Here is a 19774-nt window from a genome sequence, read left to right on the forward strand (position 1 = left end):
CTCGCTATACCAATGCTCCAGCTCCCCGTCTCTAAAATATTTAAGGATTTAAAGCATGTGCTTAGATATGTATTCCTTTTCATCCTATAACATTTTTGTTGTCTTTGTTTTGGGGCTACACTAAGCAGTGCTCTGTGCTTTGGTTCCTGTGGTGCTGGGGATTGAATTTGGGTCTCAGCTTGCAAAGCATGCACTCAGCCCATGGTGCTATCTGTTTGGCATTTCAATAAAGAGTAGAAATGTAGCTCTATTAAAAGATGAAACAGTAAAAATTAAACCTGCCCTTGATTATGTTTTAAAATTTTTATTCCTTTGGTTTTGGGGCCACAACTGGTGGTGGTGTTCAGGGCTTACTCGTGACTCTACACTCAGGGATCACTCCTGGCCTGGCTCAGGGGACTTGGTTCAAGTGATAGAGGACTTGCCTTATATTCTGAAGGCCAAGGTATCGCTGTTTAGAGTAGTTCTGCTCCCGAAAATGAATACACAGTTATATTAATTTCCCCCCCCCTACAATGCATTTTACTTGAGCTTGTGGTTATTTTTGATAAAATAACCACATCAGTGAGTGGTATGGATTAATTACATATCTGGATTGGCCCATATGTAAATGTTCATGGGTTCTTTTTTAACAGGAATCTTACCCATCTTCTTCACCAATATGGTTTGTGGATTGTGATGACCCAAATCTGGCAACAGTTCTGGAGCGACTAGAAGATACTAAGAACAATAATTCGGTAAGAAAATAAGCCAAGCTATTTTTTTCTTTCTCGTGAACATTGTCTGTAGAACTTACGTATTAAGGGTCAGTAAAATATAAAAGCTTGATTAAGTTCTTTAGATTCCTTTTCATCATAGGTATTGTCTTAATTTAGTCAGGAATTTGATGGTCTCTTTCTCATAAATTTTGTTAAACCAGTTCTTTTTGGTAGGAGTCACTAGCATAGTGGAATATCAAAAAAGGAAGGCTAGAGTGATAGTACTTGGGTAGAATACTTGCCTTGCATGTGACTCTGTGCTCAGGGATCACTCCTAGCACTTTTTTTGGGATCCTGTGTGGTGCTGGGGTTTGGACCCAGGTTGAACATATGCAAGGCAGGTGCCATAACCTTTGTATTACCTTATCTCTGTGGCCATGATGATTATTTTGTATTTTTTTCTCTTGCTAATAAAATACACGTACTCCTATAATTCATTTAACTTCTTAGCATTGAACCCCCAGGCCTCCCATGTTCACTTGTTTAAGTAGTTGAGACCAGTGCCCTTGAACAGACGAATGAATAAAGAAACTGTGGCACATCTACACATGGAATACTATGCAGCTGTTAGGAAAAATTAAGTTGTGAAATTTGCCTGTAAATGGATAGACATGGAGAGTATCAGTGCTGAGTGAAATGACTCAGGAGAGGGACAGATATAGAATGACTGCATTCATTTGTGGTATATAAAAATATATATATAGTAGAAGACTGATATCCAGAGTCAGGGAAAACAGGGGCTAGGAGGACTGGTCATTGGTTGGAATCTTAACAAAGTGTGTGTGGGGCTGAGGGTAAGTTAAATGGAGAAGGGAGCGTTATGACAGTAATAGTTGGAAATGATCATGCTGGACAAGAACTGAGTGTTAAGAGGGATATACACGATAACCTTTTAGTATCTGTATGGCAAACCACAATGCCCAAAAAAGGAAGGGGGAGAGGAGAGAGAAGAAAAGTGTCTGTCATAGGAGGAGGTTGGGGGTGGTGATAATGGGAGGGAAACTAGGGACACTGGTGCTGGGAAATGTACACTGATGTAGAGATGGGTATTGGAATATTGTATGACTGAACCCTAATCATGAATAGCTTTGTGAAAGTCTGTTTCACAGTGATTCAATAAAAAAAATCTTAAAAGAAAAAAAATAGTTTGAGACCATATCCTGTGTAGTTTGATACCCTTTTTATTTTTAGGGCCGGAGCAATAGTACAGCAGGTAGGGTGTTTGCCTTACACGTGGTTGACCCGAATTTGATCCCTGGCATCCCATATAGTCTCCCGAGCACCACCAGGAGTAATTCTGAGTGCAGAACTGGAGTAGCCCCTGAGCATTGCTGGGTGTGACCCAAAAAGCCAAAAAAATTTTTTTTATTATTAGGAATTTTATGCTTCATCAAGGATACTCGGGGACCTGAGATTCCCTCTTGGTTATTCTTGGTTCACTGGGCAGGTGGTTCAGTGCAAGAATTGAGGGACGTGATGTTTCTCAGGCCTTGTGGTTTGGGGATTACCTGGATTACTGTGGAAGTTCTTGGCGTCCTCTAGTGTGGCACTCAGCAGTGTTTAGGAAACCATGAGGTGCCAGGGATTGAAATGGTTTAGCCACATGCAAGGCATGCATCTTAATCCTGTATTGTTTCTCTGATCCTACATCCTTTTAAATTTTTAATTATAGCACTGTGATTTACCAAGTTGTTCTTAATACAGGTGTTTCAGGCAGTCAATGTTCCAACACCAATCCCACCACCAGTGTGCTGTTCTCTCCACTGATGTGCCCAGTTTCCCACCCACCACCCTGTCCTCCCCCCTTGTAGGCACAAACAGATTTACTTCATATTGTTAGCAAAGTGAATTACCAAAATTTAGGTCAATAAAAGTCAATTTGTGATAGCTTCTTATATCTTACAACCTATATCTTTTTTAAGGATTAGCTTTGTCATTGTATTTTTCCATGATGTCATAAAGCCCTTGCAGAAAATATTAATAATTATTTGTAATTGACAATATTTACCAAAATAATCCAAAGCCATCAACTGGAAAACATTAAAAAAATTGTATTTTGAACTATACCTCCTGGTGCATGAGACTTTCTTGTGGTGCTGGGTATTAAACGAAGCCAAGGAGTCTGCATCAAGGCAAGTTTGCCATCCTGTACTCTCTCTCTAGCCCAGAAAAGAACAATTTTTTTAGATGACTATTTTAAAGCTCTATTGTAAAAATCAGTATTCCCAAGTAGCTATATTGATTATAATTTATAGTGGGGAAGTATAATTTGTAGTAGTGACAAAATTTCAATACTTGGAGACAAACTTAGATGTATAGGACTTATATTAAGATCTAGGAATGAAGACTTTTCAGTGTAAATAAGTCAGCTCTGACCTTAGTTTTATGTTAATCTGTAAGTGGAATGTAATTCCAGTGAAATCTCAGTAGACTATGTTTTGGCGCTTGGCACTCAAACCCAGGTCTCATATATGTGGGGAATTTTGCCATTAATCCATGTTTCTGGTTTCCAGATTTGGTTTACAATTTGACAAATTGTCTTTCAGTGTGTTTAGAAGAGTAATTAATGTGAAAACAATGAAGCTGAAAAAAGGTAATGAGAAGAAACTTGCCCAGTCCATGATATTTATATTATATACGGGCATGGACTAAAAGGATAAAAGCAATAAAAGTTTTGATACAGAGTTGGAGAGAGATCTCAGTGGGCCTTCCCAGTGCAACCAAAAATCTAAATAAAAGGCTAGAGAGCTGGTACTTAGCTTGCATGCAGCAGACCAGGTACTATCCCTGATACTGTGTTTGTTCTCCTGAGCGCCACCAGAAGTTAGCCCTGAGCACAGCCAGGCATGGTTCCCCAACCAAAAGAAAAACAAAGTTTAGGTGCAGAGTTATGTAATTGAGAATTAGAATTGGGGGATGATATTTTATTTAGTTTTTTTGTCACATTTGGCAATGCTCAGGGACCATGTGACCAACTTGGGTCTGCTGTAATCAAAGCATGCGTTCCACCCTGTTGAATTATTAGGCTGGCCCAGGTCGGAATGATAGTGATGTATTAACGTAACAAGGAAAGGATAGGTCATACTAGAAATTGTTTGGGTAAACTGTACATATGGTGGATGTTAGAGTTTTATATCTTGTTTTTGTCAAAATAAGTTGTAGGTGGTTTAGAAATAGTAGAACAACAGTTTGGAGGGTATTCTAAGAGTAAAGGCTAGTGTGAAAAGCTGTAAAAGTTAAAAGCTGGATTCATGTTTGCATCTTTAATAGGGGATGAGAGTACTGTGAGCTCTTAGTATAGACAGCCCCCCTTCCCCACGACTCCCTAAAGATAAAAATTTTATAATAGTAGAAACGAGTGTGGCTGTATTCACATGTAAAACACTCAAAGTAAAATGACAATAGGATATTTATATAAAAGTGGGTCTAATTTTTTGTTGTTATTTTTGGGACACACTTGGCTATGCTCAAGGGTTTACTCTTGGTAGGCTTGGGAGACCATAGTGTTGGGGATTGAACCTGGGTTGACTTCCTGCAAGGCACTCTGTATTGTGCCCCACTCATTGTACTGTCGCTACAGCCCAGAAAGGGGTTTTGAAAAGTAGGTATGTATACATAAGACACAGAAAACTCATTATATATATTATTTTCTCCTTTGGTGCTGGGGATGGAAACCTGGGCCTAATGGGAAGTATGTATGCTGCTACAAACTACCTCCATGTGGACCTTCCATTCTTATAATTTGCGGTCTAGTTTCTTACAATTTTAATTAAATTCCTTCATCTTGAATCCATTTTATGACTAGAATGCCTTCATTGTTGCACAAAAGTCTTTTGCTTTTTAGGCCAGTCCTGGCAGTGCTCGGGGCTTACTCCTGCATTGTGCTCAGGGTACCCTTTGTGGGATTTGAACTAGGACCAGCCTCTGGCACATACACTAAAGTTTTTTATCTTCAGTTAAATTCAGTGATTCCATTTTGAGTCCTAAATTTGACCCCTTTGTAAACATTGTTATTGACTATTATCTTGTTGAAATGTTCTTGCACTCAATTTTTTATTGCCAATAAAGAACTGACTAAAAACTACTAGTATAGGTTTTTAAAAACTACTAGTATAGGTTTTTTTTATGGTTTTTGTTTTGGGGCGACAACTGGCGATGCTCAGGGGTTACTCTTGGCTCTGCACTCAGGAATTATTCCTGGTAGTGCTCAGGGGACCATTTGGGATACCAAGGATTGAACCCTGATTCGCTGCATGCAACCCTACCTGCTCTACTATCTCTCTGGTCTCATACTATGTATAGTTTTATAGTAGAATTTATTTTTTTTCCCCCAGTGTCCCCAAGTTCCCTCCTATCACCCTCACCACCTTCCTGCCTATTAATGTTGGAATTTAATGTTGGAGCTAAACAGAATGTAGCCAGTCTTCCATGGTACAGGAAACTGTTGACACAGAGGAGTGTTTTGGGGATACAGAGAACAGGTGACTCTCCAGCAGTGCCTAGTGATCCAGGGGCACTGCCCAATGAAGTAGACTGGGGGTTCAGTGGGAAGAATAAAGGATGTGACGCTGCCTGAGAAACCCACATCATCCCACTGTTTTTTCTGGGGCCTCCAGTACTGTATCCGGCGGTGCTGAGGGAAACACAGTACCAGGGATTGAACCAAGGTCAGCTGCATGCAAGGCATCTCCCTTAATTCCCGTACTATCTATCTCTGGCCCCAGAATTATTTTTTAATTGACATCCATGCATGTTCCTTTCCTCTGGGAATGAATAATGTGAGGACTTTCATCAGCATGCTGTTTCCAATTTTTGTGTGTGTGTGTATTGTTTTCTGTTCTTTTGGTCACACCTGGCAGTGTTCGGGGCGTACTCCTGGCTCTGTGCTCAGGAGCTCCTCACCAACTCCTGTTGGTGCTGGGAATCAAACCAGGGCTAGGGCTGGTCATGTGTAAGACAAGCACCTTAACCTCTGTACTCTCTCTCTGGCTCTCTCCTATTATTTTAAAAAAATTATTATATTTAAATCAATTGGCTTATAATGGTGTTGATCGACACTTGTGGTCACCATCACCAAAGTGACCAAAACCTCCTTATTCTTATTACCCTATCCCTAGTCTTCTGAGCTTTCATTGGTTTGCTTCTTTTTATCTCCTCTGCTTTCTTTGGGTAGGCTCCTTCTGCTTATTACTGGCTATAATCTAGGGCTTTCTAATTAAGATTATGTTTAAAAACCTATATATTTTAAACCTATATATTTTAAGCTTTTTTGGGGAGGGGGGTCATACCCAGCGATGCACAGGAGTTACTCCTGGTTCATGCCCTCAGGAATCTCTCCTGGCGGTGCTCAGGGGACCATATGGGATGCTGGGAATTTAACCTGGGGCAGCCACGTGCAAGACAAACGCCCTAGCCGCTGTGCTATTGTCCAGCCCCTATTTTAAGCTTTTTAACCTATATATATTTAAACCTATGTATTTGATTTTGGGGGGGGGAGGGCTGAAGCGATAGCACATCGGGTAGGGCATTTGCCTAGCACGCAGCCAACCCAGGTTTGGTTCCTCTGTTCCTCTTGGAGAGCCCAGCAAGCTACCAAGAGTATCCCAACCGCACAGCAGTGCCTAGCAAGCTCCCTGTGTCATATTGGATATGCCAAAAACAGTAACAAGTCTCACAATGGAGATGCTACTGGTGCCCATTCGAGCAAATTGATGAACAACAGGAGGGCAGTGCTACAGTGCAGTGCTATATTTGATTTTTATATTCTATCGGTTAGGGAATTTTACTTGGATGTGTCATCAGTGTTCAAAATGATTTTATCTGAATTTAAACTCCTCTGCCTCCCAGCCCTCCACTCAGTCTTCTACCCACACTCATATTTTTCCTCAATAATTCTATTTGTGATTGTGAATGGGACAAAGTAAAATAATGCAGTCTATCACCCAGGCTAACCTGTGATCTCATATACATATATATATGTATTTTCTGACACCTCCCCACCCCAAGCTAACTTAATTTCTGAGACTTTGCACTACCTTTTAGTTATTTTTTTACATCTTCCTCTTTGAGTACACTTTCTTCCTCTCATACCTCAAATACTTTTTTTGGGGGGGGGCTTTGGAGGGTAAAATATAAATATTTGAAAGATGTGCCACCTTGTTTTTCTTGTTTTGTACCACTCATCACATTCCTGCCTTTCCTGTAGCATTTCTGCTGCTCTTCCTTGGCAGGCTTGGAGATTCTGGGTCTGTCTAGCATGTCCTGCCCAACATTAAATTATCATGCATAGAGTACAAACAGATCATACTGGATACAGGATAGGTAACAAACAATGGTGGGGACTTGCTTCTTTTCAGCTTAAGGATCTTTCAAATTCTAATTTACTGTTCAGTTTTCCTCATTTCTACTTGCTTCTTTGTCTAGTTTGGGGATTCTATTTTTTTTTTTTTTTTGCTTGCTTTGCTTTGCTTTTGTGTCTGTTTTCTTGTTCCTTGATAAACTTTTTTTTTCCCTGTTTTTACTGAGACCTGGGAAATTGTTCTTGACCGAGAGAAGTTGCCTTACTAGTTTCAAACATGTTTGCTGAATGTTGACCATTCTTCTTCAGGCATAATGGCTTAACTTACCTTTTCATGAGTTTTCATAACATGTTTGTGCACCCAATGTATGTTACTTGTTTTAGTAAATATACTTGCATATTTTTATACTTTTATTTTTATATATAAAAGGTATATTTTTATACTTTTTATACTTGCAATAAATATAATCTGCATTTAAAAATGGAAACTTAAAGTTCTATTTATAGTTTTCCTAGTGTATTTTTTCATAGACAAACAAATTTAAGAGCTTCCTTTTTGCTGAGTGTTTGCGCAGAAAATTTTATTTAATAGTTACCATTTTAATGTTTTTAAACTTCCTCATTGTACAGATGGGGAGACTGAAATTCAGGGAATGAGGTGCTGTATCCAAGCTCATCTAGATTCCAAGACTTTGTTTGCAAGACAAGTTTGTCTCTGTCTTTCAGATGAGAATGACAGAAATAAATAATTTTATAATCCATGTAATAACACTACTTTTTTTTGATAACCTCATTAATGCACTTTGAAGTTGTAAGTTACTATGAAAAGAACTTAGTGACAGAATTGGACAGTGTCTGAGCTCCCCTCCTCTTCCTTTTTGTTGTTGTGGTAGGCATTGGTTGTAGAGTTTGTTCTCAAGCCATAGTAACTATTAAACTAGCATTTCCTAAAAGTAACTTTTTTGAAGTCAAATATTTTACCTGTAGGCTGTAATTGAGCATTAATGGTCTCATTTCCTACTGATTGGTTTATAGTAGTTGTACCATTATTCATGTCTTCTAAGGGCTCTATAACAATGCTTATTTACTGAAATGTGTTTTGTAGCTTCGTCAGCAATTGAAGTGGTTGATAAGTGAACTCTGCAGATTATATAATCTTCCTAAGCACCTGGATGTTGAGATGCTAGATCAACCACTGCCCGCGGGTCAGGTAAAGTAAAAATTCTCTAGTGTTCAAGAGCTATAATGAATGGTCTCAAGCAAAATTTAAACTGGATAGATTTTCCTCCTTATACAGCTTATTTAGAAATTAGTTGTTTTTTTTTTTTTGTGAATTGCTTCATTTTGTTTTCGGTACTAAAAATAACCTTGTCATTCCTTGATTAGCAGGCAAATCCCTGTCCCTCCAGCACCACGTTTTTGTCACTGTTAAATTTCCTGGTTTCTTTCACTGTTCCTTGCCATCATTTTGTTTGTTTTTGGTCCACACCTGGCAATGCTCTGGGGTTACTTCTGGCCCTGCACTCGGGAATTACTCCTGGCAGTGCTTGGGAAACCATATGGGATGCTGGGGATCAAACTCAAGGTTTGATTGATCTACCTGCTCTACTGTACTTCCATTCCAGTTCCTTTTTTGTGCCACACCTGGCAGTGTTCAGGGGTTATTCCTGACTCTACCCTTGGGAACTGCTCCTGGCAGGGCTCAGAGGTCTCTGGTCTCAGTTCCTTGTGTCTTCTGTTTGCTTTTACTCCTTTACATTCACCTAGAATCTCATTTTCTTTAGCGCATCTGGTTATAAAGACCTAACCAAATGTTAATCTCCTGTGAGTAGTAGAGATACTCACTGGCTCACACCATCTCTCTTCTGGATTTCTCTTTTGATGCAAACTTACTGACTTGTATTTTAATAGGATTTAGCAGTTGTGGTGACTTGTAGGATGCTCTTGAATGGATCTCTTTTTTTTTAAAATTTTTTTGGGGGGGTCACACCCACAGATGCTCAGGGTTTACTCCTGGCTCTGCACTCAGGAATTATCCCTGGCAGTGCTCAGAGGACCATATGGGATGCTGGAAATCGAACCCGGGTCGGCTGCTTGCAAGGCAAACACCCTACCCACTGTGCTATCACTCCAGTCCCTTGAGTGGTTCTGGGTTTTTGTTTCATTCTTAAGGAGAGCCCAGCAAGTTACCAAGAGTATCCCACCTGCATGGCAAAGCCTGTCAAGCTACCCATGACGTATTGGATATGCCAAAAACAGTAACAGTAAGTCTCACAATGGAGACGTTACTGGTGCCCGCTCAAGCAAATCGATGAACAGGACAGTGCTACAGTGCTATTCTTGGCTGTGCTCAGGAGTGACCTGTGGTGGGCTCTAGGGACCATATGTGGTACTGAAGATTGGAAACTGGGATTGATGGGATGGAAGTAACCCCTTTACTAGCTCTCCATCTCCTTCCTTGGTGTTTTGAAATGTCACAATAGGGTACTTAGTTTTCTTTTTTTCCCTCTCCTTAATTATTGCTGGAGTTCACCATGGATGGGCCATTTCAAACTTTAGTCTTTATCCCCCTATCTTCCTTTTTTTTTTCCTATGATAACTTTTTCATTTCTTGATTCATTTTGGAATGACTTGGGGGAGTGGGTGAGGGGAAACTCTTTTCAGTTTATTGCATGAAGAGTTATTTTAGTCCTAGTTAAAAGCAGACCCCAACTGGTTACATTATGCACACTGTGAGGTTTTTGAACTTTGTGACAAGGGACAGAGGGGAAATTCTACTCATTGCAAGGAAATCCACACTTAACTTTCAGAGAGCCAAAAGCACTTTGATCTTGTGACTTTTCAGCTGGTCATCCTTAGCCTGTTCACTCAACACCCAGAACTGGCATATGTTCATGTGCTGATTGCCCTGTAGTTGAATTTCTTCTCCAGATTCTGAATGCTTAGTCATAGTACCATCGCAGGCAGATTTCTTTTTGAGTGCCTTCACTGGCTTCTTTTTATCATAATCATCAGTGATCCCTTGGCTGTGGTAAGAGGTCTTCCTGCCATTTTTCGATTGAATTTTCTTATGTAGATATAATCCTCAGTGCCAGCAGGAAGCAAATCATCACCCTTATTGCATCAGGAAAGGGGTTGAAAGAGTGCAGGTTCTGGATAGCACTGCACTATTGTTTTCATTTTGTTTTCCGATATTATTCCTTTTCCTTGGTGGAAACGGCTTGTAGAGGGTGGCAAGGGGACTTGAGAGAGGCTGTTTTTCTTCCTGGCTTGGGAACTGGGGCCTGAAATGGTTTCTAGTAGGGTGTTAGTCCTTTTTTGTCTGAATCTTTGTGTCACTTACTTTACTTCTCTAGTCTCTTTATTCTGAGTTTTATCTTTTTTTTGGGGGGAGGGAGGGCACACCCAGCAATCTCAGGAACTTACTCCTGACTCCATGCTTAAGGATCACTTGTAGGGCTGGTGAAGGTGCTTTCTAAAACTGGGTTGGCCATGTACTCCATCTCTTCAACTCCTCTAATTTTTGTCTTTTAATTTCTAATTCAGGAAGGTTTTTCTTGTGACTTTTTGAAATTTGGACAGTGGAATTTAAGTTTTGTTCAGGCTGTCTCATGATGGTGAGGGTTGATTGGTTTTGCTAAACAAATTTCTGCTGGTCTTTGCGAGTGAACAAGTAATTGCTGGGACCTGGTCACTGACTGCATCGCATGTTCACTGCAGAATGATTTTGCCACTTACAGAGTCTGGCCCCTCTATGGCCTCATCTCCTTCTTTGTTTGAAGGAGGACGTCTTTGTGTGACTCTTCAGGAGAGTGGTCAGTAGGAAACTTGAAGCAAGTGGTGGTTTCACCCTAGCTGGTCCGTGGATAGAAAAGGTGAAATCACTGATACAGACTTTCAGTATTTATCCCAACTCCTCTCTTAGTAGAATGATTGTAAAGAATAAATACACAGTGATAAGAAAAATATGTAATGGTGCTCCCAACAGAAAAAGAACACATACATTTTCCTTCTCAGAGCACAAAGTGGAAGGTTTTTTTTTTTTTAAAAAACCAGATTTATTGATGAAAGTGAGTCATAGGGTCAGCCTAGTTTGATTCTGGAGAGGAGCAGGTAAGGAAATGCATGCTGGAAAGTGTGGCTCCAAAATTGGTTCTGGGTCCTGGACAGATAAACACACAGGAGTGGGGTGAATGTTTTGCATGTGGCAGGCCTGGGTGCAGTTCCCAGCATAGTGTGGTCTTCAGAGCAAGAAGTCAGGAGTAGCTCCTGTATTTTGTGGACTGTGTCCTCCGAACCAGAATAGACACAAGTAAGAGTTGGTTCTAAGGATGAGACATAAGTTTCAAGGATTTTTTTCATGTGTTTGTTATTTATAGCACTCTGTTCTATGAGGGAGAGGGGAGTTAGGCCACACCTGGTACTGCTTGGTGGCTCCGTCAGCCCCAGTCAGGGCTGGCTTGCAGTGGTGCCTGGGGACCCTGTGCCAGAGACTGACCAGGGGTTATTTCCATATAAGGCAACCACCTTAGCCCTTTTAAACTCTCTCATGCCCTTGGTGAACTATATATATTTTTTGAGATGTTGACCCAGGGACTCACACATATAGTGCAAGTCCTCAACTGCTGAGCCACATTCCTGGATCCTGAAATTATTGTTATTTTTTTGCCATACCCAGTGGTGTTCAGGCCTTACTCCTGGCTCTGTATTCAGGGATCACTCCTGGTGGTGCTCTGGGGACCATGTAGGATGCTGTGATATATTAATCTCTGTCGGCCACATTCAAGGCAAGTTCTCTGCCCACTGTACTATGTACTATTGCTCTGGTACTTGGCTTCTGTTCTTAAGTATCTCTAAGGAATTATTTTGATATTCTGAATAATCTGTTTTTCTCAGCCACTTATTAGCTGATTGAATTGGGCATGAACTCCACCTTACTTTTTTAAAAATTTTTTTATAATTTTATTTATTGAATCGCCGTGAGAGCAGTTACAAAGCGTTCAGGTCTAAGTCTCGGTCATACAATAAAACACCCGTACCTTCACCAGTGCCCATTCTCCACCCCCAACAACCCCAGTGTACCCCCATCCCACACCCTCCCCCTACCTGTGGGGTAGATGATTTCCACATTACTCTCTCTCTACTTAGATCACATTCAATACTTTGACACCAGACCCACCATTATTATTTGAGATTTTACCTGTATTTTTCTCTTTAATAAGTTTTTCTTTCTTGTTTTTTTTTTTAAATTTTGGGACCAACCCTGGTGATGCTCAGCTCTTACTCCTGGCTCTGCACTCAGTAATGTCTCATGGAATGCTGGGGATCAAACCCAGGTTGGCCGCATGCAAGACAAAACCCTACTCTCTGTACTATCACTCTGGCCCTGATGTTTTTTGTTTTGCTTTTTGGTTTATTTGAGGGGCATGCCCTATGATATTCAGGGGCTGCTCCTGGCTCTGAATTCTGGAATTACTTCTGGCAGTGCTTGGGCACCATATGGAATGTCTGAATTGTACCTGGGTCAGCCACATATAAGGCAAGTGTCCTACCTGCTGCACTCCCACTCTGGCCCCTGGTCTGGCTTTTTCCCCCCTTTTGTGTGTATGTCACGGGTGTGGGGTTGGGGTTACGACAGCTGCATACCTCATTGTTGATGAGGGTCTATTCCTGGCTCAGCATTAGTGGATTGTTCCTGGTTGGTAGAGCTGGGTCAGGTAGGGGGAACCATCTCGTGTGGGGATAGATACAACCCAGGACTCCTGTATGCAAAACATGTGCTCCAACCCATTGTAAGGTGTCTCTGGCTCTTGTTTTGTTTTGTTTTTGGGCCACTCCTGGCAGTGCTCAAAGTTTAGTCCTCTGTCCTCAGGGATCACGTCTAGCAGGACTTAGGGCACCATACAGGGTGCCATGGATTGAACCTGGGTTGGCCATGTGCAAGACAAGCGCTCTCCCCAATTGTACTTGTTTTTGTTTCTAAAGAGACCTCCCTCAATTATTTGTTTAGCTTATATTTCTCATTAATACCATTTTTAACCCTTTCCTTTTGTTCTTGTTGCTGGAATGATAGCGGTCACACATACTTGATTGTGGTGCTCTCACACCTAGTTGTGTTTCCCAGAATTACACACTTGTGCTTCCACACAGCTGGGTGCAGTGGAAATAGCCCAGTTCGTTGTGGTGCCAGAGACGCCTTTTAGGTCACCTTCCATCTACGGGAGTCCCAGGGATCGAACCCAAGGCTTCCTGCTTATAAGGTGGACATTCTACCCTCTAGCACCTGCTCAGTTTGTTTTTCTGTTTCTTACTTCTTTTATATTGCAGAACTGGTGAATTACATGAAGAAGCACACTAATTCTGAATTATTTTGTGTACTTTTCTAGTTTATTTTGGTGGGTTAATTTTTTTGCAGGAGGTGGGTGGGTGTGACAGGGCACACCAGGTGATGCTTCTGGCTTACTCCTGTCTTTGTGCTCAAGGATCACTCCTAGAGGGGCTCAGAGAACCATATGGAATTCCAGGATAGGAATCTGGATAGGCCACGGGCAAGGCAAGAGTCTTCTCTGCTGCTCTATTGCTCTGCCCCTCCTTGCTTATTTAATAAACATTCAGTATTTATTATGTGATGGGGGGGGGGGGAGGTAGGCAGTAGAACACGGAATTTTTGGTTTTTTTTTTTTAACTTTAAACGAGATCATAACTTTTATAGACTTATGTCATTTTTGACATGAGGATTATACAGTTTTAAAATGATCTGGGAAGCTGTACATATTTTTCTAAGATCTCGGTTTAAAGCTTTTCCTGGGGGGTAGTTTTGTTTCTCACAGGACTTTTGGAAAAATCTGGAGATATTTTGATCCTCACATCTGGCCAAAGAGTGTTTTCTTTTTTGTGGGTCAAGAGGGTTGTAACAGTGTTAGGATGTTTAGTAACAGCAAAGAATTATCTAGTTTAAAAATCTCAGAACTTTCAAGCTTAAGAAACTTTGTTTTAATAAACATCTGTTCTATTTTCAGGATTTTTTTAAATGTCATTGTTTAGTACTTTAGATTTCCGTTTCTTCAGTCAGTTTTAATGACTTTTGTTTGTTATTTTAAAGCTGTTGTAAGATGTGGAAAGGAGTCATATTTTGGATAAGTCCTTTTCATTAAAAAAATTTATAATCCTTTTCATTAAAAAATTTTTTTCATTGAATCACTGTGAGATAGAGCATTACAAAGCCATTCATGACTGGGTTTCATTCATACAATGTTCCAGTATCCATCCTCCACCAGTATACATTTTCTAGCACTGATGTCTCGTTTCCCTCCAATCACCCCCAACTCACCCACCCCAGCCTGCCTCTATGGCAAGCAGCTCTCTTCTTTTCTCTTTCTTTCTCTCTCTCTCTCTCTCTCTCTCACTCTCTCTCTCTCTCTCTCTCTCTCTCTCCCCCCATCCCCTCCTCTTTTTCAGACTGTTTCACCCTCCCTCCCTCCAATCCCTCCTTCTGGGCATTATGGTTTGCAATACAGATACTGAAAGATTATCATGTATAAAGGTAAGGTAAAGGTAAAGGCCCTCCTGTTGATCGTCGATTTGCTCGAGCGGGCCCAGTAACGTCTCCATTGGAGACTTTGTTGTTACTGTGTCTGGCATATCGAATACTCTCGGTAGCTTGCCGGGCTCTCCGAGAGGGGCGGAGGAATCGAACTCGGGTCGGCCAAGTTGGCCGCTTATAAGGCGAACGCCCTACCCACTGTGCTATCGCTCCAACCCTATCATGTATATGCCTTTATATACTTTCAATACTCAGTTGTCCAGAGTGATCATTTCCAAGTATTATTGTCATACTGGACTCTTCTCTATTTTAACCACCCCCCACACGCTTGTAACTTCCAGTCATTAGCCAGTTCTCTGGGCCCCTGTTTTCCCTTGCCTTGGATATTAGTCTCATGCTATTTTTTTTAATATACATATACATATATATATATCTCACAAATTCCTGGCTCATGCACTCAGGAATTACTCCTGGCGGTGGCTCGGGGGACCATATGGGATGCTGGGAATCAAACCCCGGTTGGCTGCGTGCAAGGCAAACACCCCACCCACTGTACTATCGCACCAGCCCCCAGGAGTCTTAAGTTTGATCCCTGGTCACATGACCCCACCCACTCGAGTAATCATGGGATGTGGTCTCTATTTTATTTTATTTCATCCTATCTTTTTGTTTTTTCTTTTTATTAGTGAGACATCATGAGGTACAGTTGTAGACTTACAAATTTTTGTGCTTGGGTTTCAATTATACAATGATCAAATACCCATCGCTCCACCAGTGCTCATTTCCTACCACCACGGATCCCTTTTGACGCCTTGGCAAACGAGACCCCATCCCTGATTCTTGATTGTCAACAGAGGTGGGAACTCTGGATTCTTTCTCTCATTTTAGTGAAACGTGATACTCCATGCATAGCTCTTGATTCCTCTTTGGGAGACCCGAATAGTGGTCTCATCCTGTATGCGTAGGGCCCAGGTCTCTGAGGCGTATGTTAATGCAGGAAGAACAGTGAAATCAAAGAGATGTGCCCAGAGCCGGAGGTTCTTTGTCCTCTTAGCTATCTGATAAGGGGTTAATATCAAAGATACACAAAGCATTGGTAGAACTTTTCAAGAAGAGAAATTCAACCCCATCAAAAAATGGCGAGAAGAAATGAACAGAAACTTTCTCCAAGAAGAAATCTGAATGGTCAAAAGGCACATAAAAATGCTCTACATCACTAATCATCAGGGAGATGAAAATCAAAACAAAAATGAGATATCATCTCACACCACAGAGACTGGCACGCATTCAGAGGAATAAGAACAACCAGTGCTGGTGTAAATAGGAGGAGAAAGGGACTCTCATTCACTGCTGGTAGGAATGCCAACGAGTTCAGCCTTTTTGGTAAACAATATGGCTAGTCTTCAAAACACTAAGACCTTTTCATTTTTAAGTTATTTTCATGGTTACATGCCAGGCTAATCTATTTTACTATTTTGAAGGGATTTTTTTTTAATAGTGAGACATCATGAGGTACAGTTGTAGACTTGCAAATTTTTGTGCTTGGGTTTCAGTTATACAATGATCAAATACCCATCCCTCTACCAGTGCCCATTTTCCACCACCATGGATCCCAGTGTCCCTCCCACCCCCCATCCCACCCTGCCTCTGTGGCCGGGCATTCCTTTTTGTTCTCTCTCTCCTTTTGGGTGTTGTGGTTTGCAAAAGAGGCATTGAGTGGCAATCATGTTTGGTCTATAGTCTACATTCAGCATACTTCTCCCATCCTGGGAGGATCCTCCCAACACCCTGTATTTGGTGCTCCCTATTTGAAAGGATTATTTTAAAATCTATTTTACTCTTAATTCTTTTTTTAATTTATTTTTTTATTTTATTGAAGCACCGTGAGACAGTTATGAAACTTTCATGTTTGAGATTCAGCCATATAATGATCGAACACCTATCCCTCCAACAGTGCGCATTTTCCACCACCAGTGTCTCCAGTATTCCCCCCGCTGCCCCCATCCCAGTCCTCACCCTCCCTCTATGGCAGACAATCTCCCCAGTACCTTCTACTTTGGGGTATTATGTTTTGCTCGAATTTTCCCACCACCATTCAAGCTTACCTGCCAGGTGCAGACGTTAGACAATTTATTTTCCATTGCTCATTTTGAATATCATGAGAGATTGCATGGCCACAAAAGTGGCTGCGCGCGTCTGGGATTCTAAATTGTAAATGGTTGGGTTTCTAGAGATCTCTGTCTCTAAAACACTAAATCCATTTTGGGATTTAGTTGGGAATCTCTGGACCTTGGCTTTTGGTGCACTAAGATGGCTCCCGAGGCAGATTGTGGGTGTCGCAGTCAGGCCCCTATGCGGGGGAGGGACAGCCTGGTTCCTCTGCTGCCTTGCAGCCTGGAGATTTAGTCTTGGAACCCGCATACCGGGGCCTTGCTTGTGGAAGCTCTTGGTCACTGGCATTCCATCTGGAGTATGTGGGGAGACTGCACCTGCCCCATCTAAGGTGCCCTGGTGAAATTGACTTGGTATGGGGCCCAGAGAGCTCTGTGCTGTGGTGTCTTTGGGGACTCGCTGCTGTGTCTCTGGAGCAGGGCTGTTGGTGCCTTACTCTTTTAACTCTAACTTTTCCATTTTTGCTAATGTTTTAATTATCTTTATTTTGCCTTTCTCATTTATTAGATCGTAATTTGTAAAATTTTTTTTTGGTCTTATTTTGGAGGAGAGGGAGGGTTTGGGCCATACTCAGTTGTGCTTAGAGTATACTAATGGCTACTCAGTATATGGTGCCAGGGTTTAAATACGGTTCTGTATGGAAAGCAAGTGCCTTATCCCCTGTATTTTCTCTTGGGCCCCTAAGTTGCTTTTTAAACAAATATGTAAAAGTATACACTACTTCTGGGTGCAATTTGGCTTTATTGTATGGGTGCTAAAATATGACATAACTTATTAAAATAGATTATAAGTTTATAAAATAGTTTCTAAGTAGTTTGATTTCATTTTTAAAGTACTATTTTTGTTGTATATAGCTGCAAGAATGTTTTAAATACTGTGTATTGAAAACATACACATCTAGGTTTAGTGTAACAAGTATTTGTAGTAAGTACCTGGGGATTCCCCCTACTTATCCAGGTATTAGGACATTGGTTAACAGTACAGAAACATGTGCAGGCTCCTTCTCGATACTGTGCCCTATATGCTCACCTTCCAATATATATATTTTTAGTTTTAGCACCTATTTATGTATCCCTCAACAATAGTGTTTAATGTTTCTGATTTTTTATTTTGGCCACACTTGCCTGTGCTCAGGGCTTACTCCTGGCTCTGGACTCAGATATCTCTTCGGCGGGGCTCAGGGAACCATATGGGTTGCAGGGAATCAAACCTGGGTCAGCCACGTGCAAGGCAAGTGCCCTTCCTGCTATACTATTGCCTGCTTTTGCACTTCATATTAGAGGCTATTTCTAGTATCTCTCTCTTAATATATATCTATGTATTTTATATATAGATATATATTTTCTTTTTTCAGGATTGGATGTTAAGTTTATTCTGTTGTAACTAGTTCTTCCCATTATTGTAGTTCCCCTATTTAAATGTGTCACAGCGTTTATTTGACTGCTTACTGACATCTGGGTCTGTTGGTTTGGTTTTTGGAGCATGGTTAGCCCAATCATTTGTATTTCATATTGCACCTGAACAAGCATGTCTTGGTACTCATGATTTGGATTACTTCGAAATCAGTTCATTCATGAGTTATTTAGAAACAAGTTTTTAAAAATGTTTTGGATAGCTTTGGGCTATTTTCACTCTTTTTTCACTCTAGTCAGAGAATATGGTCTGTAGCCTTATTCTCTGGCCAGCTGCCTCTCAGCAAGAACTTAGACTTAACCACCAGTGTGACTGGCTCTGCTTTATGCCCTTTGTTTTCCATGGTCTCAAATACATTCCTAAATAATGCCCTCTGTTTTCTTTGTCGCTTTTTTTTTTCCTACAAAGGATTTGTGGGGGGTGTATATGAAGAACATTTTTCGAATAGTTAAGTGTCTGCTTTTGCCGTTCATTCAACTGTCTGCATACAGTGCATAGGGAGGAGCCAGGGAGGGCTCCATTGGTGTGTGAATCCGGATACAGGCACTGTGCTGATGGTGTAAATGTGAATAGACCCTCGGTAGTAATAGACCCTCTTCCACATTATCAAGCCATAAAAGGATGGACGCTTTTATCTTTTCAGTATTTATTGTTAAGGTGGAAAATTCAAAACTAGTGTTTTTTTGTTTTTGTTTTTTGTTACACTTGTGACTCTGTGCTTGGGGTTGCCGGTTTCTCCTTGCAGTGTTTGGGGTAACTTGTGCCAGGGTTTAATCCTGGGCCTCCTACATGCAAGGGTGTACATACCGGCTCGTTGGGTTCTCTCCCTGGACCTGATTACTTTTCATTTCTGGGAGTCCAGGATTGCTCCCAGCTCTGTGCTCTGGGGTCACTCTAGTGGTACTCAGGAGACCATGTTGTGTTGGGGATTGAATCTTGCCATCTGCGAATAGTACATGGACTCACCCCTTTGAACTGTCTTTCCAGCTCCCCAGCCTTGATTCTTCAAGAAGTGAATGTGGTTTTTTTCTTTCCTTTCTCTTCTGGTCAGAGAAGATAACTATATATGTATATGTATGTATATATATCACATATATATATAACTGTGCCTATGTACATAACTGAGGACATACACCGCTGATAATAGTGTTCTCAGCAAGAGTCATGTTTTCTGTCCCGTGGGCTCCCTGCTCTGACTTACGCTCCTGTGGTTCACCTGTAGTGGGTGAGTGGGGAGGGGCTGGTAGGCACTCATCCTAACTCCCGATCATAGGAAGAGATGAGTTCGAGATTTTTGCTGCTTCTTTAAAAAATACTTCTGCCTTTTTTCTGATTCTGACAACTACTACACCAAGAAGCCAGTAAGATAAATTTCCTATATGAAAGTGATCTTTATCAACTCTGCTGGGATAAATACAGAAAGACTTTCTGGAAAGAAAAATTCATCATATCCTATGTCTCAAACTATGCCTTGGTCCAGGAATCTTGTCTTTTTAATTCTGTTAAGGTTTAAAAGCCCATCCTAGCACCCCTCCTAAGATTGATGAGTGGACATTGTGTCTTGTGGCAAGAAGTATTCTACCATAAACA

The 19774-nt window shown here is 41.1% G+C and overlaps 1 protein-coding gene and 1 pseudogene across 2 annotated transcripts in view; one reads left to right on the forward strand and one right to left on the reverse strand.

Moving 5' to 3' along the window:
- UBE2Q2 (ubiquitin conjugating enzyme E2 Q2) overlaps window positions 1-19774 on the forward strand; it is a 68399-nt gene that overhangs the window by 13848 nt on the left and 34777 nt on the right. The window contains exons 2-3 of one of the 2 annotated variants that reach the window (XM_056128793.1): window positions 636-737; window positions 8162-8266. In XM_056128793.1, coding sequence (XP_055984768.1) covers window positions 636-737; window positions 8162-8266 — 207 coding nt within the window. The remainder of the gene's footprint in view (window positions 1-635; window positions 738-8161; window positions 8267-19774) is intronic. The other variant, XM_056128794.1, reaches the window with a different exon arrangement.
- LOC130036805 (eukaryotic translation initiation factor 1-like) lies at window positions 9863-18788 on the reverse strand (annotated as a pseudogene).

The sequence above is a fragment of the Sorex fumeus genome, unplaced genomic scaffold (genome assembly GCF_029834395.1).
Source record: "Sorex fumeus unplaced genomic scaffold, SorFum_2.1 ptg000067l, whole genome shotgun sequence".
NCBI lineage: Eukaryota > Metazoa > Chordata > Mammalia > Eulipotyphla > Soricidae > Sorex > Sorex fumeus.